Source organism: Cydia splendana, chromosome Z (assembly GCF_910591565.1).
Source record: "Cydia splendana chromosome Z, ilCydSple1.2, whole genome shotgun sequence".
Classification (NCBI taxonomy): Eukaryota; Metazoa; Arthropoda; class Insecta; order Lepidoptera; family Tortricidae; genus Cydia; species Cydia splendana.
The window spans coordinates 1,188,008-1,192,715 of NC_085987.1; the positions used below are offsets into that span (position 1 = coordinate 1,188,008).

The window sequence follows — 4,708 nt, forward strand, 5'->3', positions numbered from 1 at the left end:
CCGGAAGTGGCCTTCTTTTTCGTACTTTCGGCAAGTTCCGCCGTGGCAGACTATCGAATTCGGACTTAGCATAACTTTTCTGGGAAACCATTGTGCATTTCATCGTGGTATCAAGTCGGTTAGAAATTTTGCGGCCGGCTCTTCTACCATGATCCAGCGTGGAAATGCTGCGAGCATCATGGGCACCTTTGCACCGGGAACGGCAGGGAGCGGTTTGTTTTTTTTTTTAATTTAGAGTTTTAATTTTTATTTGTAAGTGTTAGTTGTAATATGTATTATTATGATTTTTTTGCCTTTATATAATAAAATAGAAAATATGTAATTTTGAGTGAGTATGAACTTTAAAAGAGAAAATCATCTATTTACTTCAATAACTAATTTTATAGTCTACTTAAAGTTTATCAAATATGTACATTATCTCTAAATTATTCTCGAGGCCGAAGGTTACCCCGTGAGTCTAGCGGATTCCGGCGCGGCGAGGCCTACGGACGCTTCCAAGAGTTGTCTGCACTCGTCCATGTTGCTGGCAATGTGTTCTAGCGTCCAATGTTTGCGGAGCAACGCGCTCGACAAATCGAACTTGCCTTGCCTGTGGAAAAGAATACGAGTAAGCCAGTCTGATCGAATTTCACTCGTGCAAATGTGTACGAACATGCGCGAACACTTCTAACTGCAAACTCTAGTCATAGAAAAGAGTTACTGATTATAATAGAGAGGTAAAGTCTAGGAAGTAAACCTGCAGTCTGGTTTACTAGGGGGTAGTTTGACAGCCGAAACAGATGACGCTGTACTGCGCTATCGCTTTTAGCTGTCAAGTTGTCAACTAAAGTGTTTTAGACTCAACACAGCTTACTCGTACGTTTGGTAAGAGCTAGATCTGTATCCAGGCCCAGTACCCACCTAATGCATTGCACGCCCGTGCAATGCGCAGAAGTCTTTAGTTGGACCCCCAGGTCGTGTACCAGCGTCCAGAAGTACTTGTCGTACTCGTTTACAGACTGGATTTCTGAAATAAATATACACAAATTAATTATACTACACAAGTATGTCAAGTGTAAAAATATGGGTGCATATAAATTACTCAAAAATATGTCCCATAGTCCTTAATTCGCTGACATAAGAGCTGTGGGTCATATTTTTGAGTATGATGAGTGGATCCATATTTTTACACTTGACTGTACCTACTGACAGTACTGACACTGACATTATGAAAATGACAAATACATATCTAATAAATAATAAACTAGAAGCATTTTCTGGTATAGCAACAGTAGGCAGGATGCCTTGACAAGCGTTACATAGGTAGGTAACATAAGTGCCAGTTGCACCATCCGCACCTGACAGACTGATCAACGTTACCCGGCGCGCCGCGGCGGTTTACTATGAAACTTTCCATACAAATTAAATTTAGCGAACTCTTTAACGATCACAAACAGTTTGGTGCAATCGACCCTAAGTGTTGAAAAAGTGAGAAGTGCTTCTGATTTAGTAGATATTAGTAATTTTCAGAATTATCCTGTTTTTCAAGTTACCCCATTGCAAATGCAAACTGTTTGTAGTCAGTAGTCACACTATCTCAGGACCAAATAGATTCTTGTCCGGCATTATTTGAGTTGTAGAACCTACCTAAAGTAAAGTCAGGTGGTTTGAAATGCACACATTTAATGCCGTATAACACTGGGAGCTTGTTGTCGCTAGGCCTGATGGGGCCCTGCGAGGCCAAGTCGTACAGGGTCTGGGAGTCGCGGTGGAGGCCTGTCATCCTGAAACAAGAATAAATATGTAGGTATAGGATGAGGTAAAAACCCAAAGATTGCATAAACACGAATTACAAAATTCCGTGTCCGTAGTCTATGCCCTATGGTTCGTTTTTTAATCCCCAACGCAAAAAGAGGGGTGTTATATGTTTGTCGCCAATGTCTTGTCTATGACATCGTAGCTCTCCATAGGATGGACCGATTTCGATGCGGTTTTTCTCACGTCAAAGCGAGTTTCCTTGCTTAGGTTCTTAGCTATGTTTGATACAAATCAGTCCAGCAGGTTGAACTGTATCATCATCTTTGGATTTGAATATCCAATCATATGTTTTTTTAAACAATTGCAGTGCTGTGCTATCTTCGTTAACCGGTTAAGCTGAGCTAAGTGTAGAGTCAAACATTTATTATCTATGATAAACCTTGTGGTTTGCCACTCACTCATAAATAGTCCCCTGATGCGCGCTTTGCATGTGCGCTACCACCCTGTCTATCTTGTCGCGGGTGACATGACCATGGGTGGAGCGTTCGACCGTCCGTCCGTTCCAGAAGTGGGTGTCCGTGGCCTTGCCGAGCTGGCCGTGGACCTTGAAGCCTCGGGTCAGCCGGGCGGTGTGCAGCTTGTACGTGAGACGGGTGCCGTCGTTGATGCCGAGCACTTGAAAAGAATTAATAGTTATTTGTTTTACAAGGGGGCAAAGTTATTGTTTAACCGCTCATGCTACTATTGATACCCGAGCAAGCGAAAGAATCTTGAGCGTTGCGAGGGTTTCAAAGCACGAGGGTTAAACAAAATTTGCCCCCAAGTGAAACACAACATTTTTCACCACACCAACCCGAAGCAAATATTAAATGTAAAATATCAAACCAAATAAAACTCAAATAAATGTTATTAAATATTTATGATCCAAAATTATCATTTAAAAGTCAATTCTACCAGCAAACATAAGAAAACAACTCAAAATTTGCATTTGATTACTTTGCCTCACATGTGAATAAAATGCAACTTTGCTATCAGTTTTTGAAGTGCAAAGTAAGCCTTTCCGAGCTGGTGTGGTGAAAAATAATATTAAAGTCCGGAGTGAAAGTAGAACTCTTTCTCTAAGCTACATAAGGCCGCGTAGGGAGGGGAGCGCACCGGCCACCAGCTGCAGCAGTGGCAGTTTGTACGACAGGCTTTTGACTTTATTGCTAAGTCAATAAGGGTCGTAATATGCGAATTTATGCACTGGGGCATAAGAAGCAACTTTCTGCAACATAAACACCAACTTTGAGAGCATAAGAAGTAAAAAATCGGCAAAGTGCGAGTCGGACTCGCGCACTAAGGGTTCCATACCATTACGCAAAAAATTTCACCTGCCTAGCTATCACGGTTCATGAGATACAGCCTGGTGACAGACAGACAGACAGTGGAGACTTAGTAATAGTGTCCCGTTTTTACCCTTTGGGTACGGAACCCTATATAGATGTTTTTGTCCATTACCAGCAGAAAAAAATTATAACCAACATACACAGAACTCCACTGCTGAACAGCCCTAAATGCGTCGCCCAGGAGCACCTGAAGTCGTCATGAGTGTATCTCGGGCCGCAGGCTAATGGGTCATCCGCATAGTTAGGGACCATCTTTACAAGCATTGGCTCATTGGTGGCTCCAACGATCTCTACTCTCTGCTCGATGGGACGGCCTGGCAGGGCATTTAAATCTGGAATTTTAAATATCATAACTTTAACACCTAGTACCTATTGTTTCTTTTTGATATTTCTAGTGTTTCTTTTTGACATTTAGATGATATTCTAGCAACACTCTAGACCAGGGATCACCTAATGGCGGACCGCTATCTGGATAGGCAGTGGCAAGTATTTGAATGCATGCTAAGTTTAGCACCTGTGGACAGTGAAATCGATGTACTAAATGCATTTAGCATAAATGCTTTGCCAAGTACGGAGGTCACAAAACTGTAGATGTGTAATTATTATTACATCTGAAATAAATAATTTTAAGCCCAAACTAGGGACTCCAGTCCATAGGCATGGAAGTTTGGTATTAGGTATAAATCTAAGGCTGCGAAGTGATACTAAGAGATCTAATACGTAGATAGTGATGAGGACTCTTTTAATATTATTTAAAACCGTAATTAAAAATCTAACCTCTACACAGATTGGTTATGATGGTGTGTTGGACTTGTTTCACGGGCACACATGGCGGTTTGTAGACACAAATCACTCCGTTCAAGAATTTGTAAGCAGCGGCTGCATCACGAAACTTAACCATTGTCCATAATTATATTATTTAAAGTTTTCTAACCAACTATTAACAAATTTTTCATAACAAAACGGGGTAAAGGCGTTTTTCAAGATACACAGAACGTGCATGTGCTTGTCATAAGTTTTCAGAAGTTTAAATTAATTAATATTTATTTAAAGTTTTAAGAACTTATCAAATCCAAACACCTTATTTTACACACTACTTCCCAGAATCAGAAATGTTTAACCATAACAATAAAAATTAAATTATAAACCACAGTTCGGATTGGTCGGGTTTACAATTAGTAAAACGCCTTTAGACGAGTGTTGATAGTAAACAAAATAAATATTAGAATGTTGCCTTAGTCATAAAAAAAATACTAATTTAGTAGTTTTAAACTAAATAAATAAAATAAAGTATACTAGAGTTAGAACAAGAAAAGTCTGTTGCGATTTTGACAGCCCTCGCAGTGCCAGTGTTATTTTAAACGACAAACTTCTATGAAATTATGACGTATAAATAACACTTGCACTGCGTGATGGGCTATCAAAATCGCTGCAGACTTTTCTTGGTCTAACTCTATGTGTAACGTTAGCGTTTCAACGCTCCCTGAGTGATCAATTTTGTCATAAAGGGTACTAAGAATAATCTTAAAAACTAAATAAATTATAAAAGGTAAAACTAAAATATAAGTGCCTAACTAAACAAA

At 39.8% G+C, this 4,708-nt stretch overlaps 1 protein-coding gene across 1 annotated transcript; it reads right to left on the reverse strand.

Moving 5' to 3' along the window:
- Positions 1–382: 382 nt before the first annotated feature.
- Positions 383–4,084, reverse strand: LOC134805198 (pseudouridylate synthase TRUB2, mitochondrial). The gene is made up of 6 exons (XM_063778509.1): positions 3,903–4,084; positions 3,266–3,457; positions 2,196–2,412; positions 1,627–1,763; positions 901–1,006; positions 383–589 (listed from the first exon to the last, which is right to left on the reverse strand). The coding sequence occupies exons 1-6, from the start codon at positions 4,024–4,026 to the stop codon at positions 445–447; spliced, it is 921 nt and encodes a 306-aa protein (XP_063634579.1). The 5' UTR covers positions 4,027–4,084; the 3' UTR covers positions 383–444.
- Between the last annotated feature and the right edge of the window lie 624 nt (positions 4,085–4,708).

What these genes read in the sequence shown, in the direction of transcription:
- LOC134805198 (XM_063778509.1), bottom strand. Translation starts at nt 4,026, where the DNA reads ATGGTTAAGTTTCGTGATGCAGCCGCTGCTTACAAATTCTTGAACGGA. An exon ending in GTTCAGCAGTGGAGTTCTGT is followed by an intron (nt 2,413 to 3,265) that starts GTATGTTGGTTA and finishes ATTCTTTTCAAG; the next exon opens with TGCTCGGCATCAACGACGGC. An exon ending in ACGGGCGTGCAATGCATTAG is followed by an intron (nt 590 to 900) that starts GTGGGTACTGGG and finishes TCTTTTCCACAG; the next exon opens with GCAAGGCAAGTTCGATTTGT.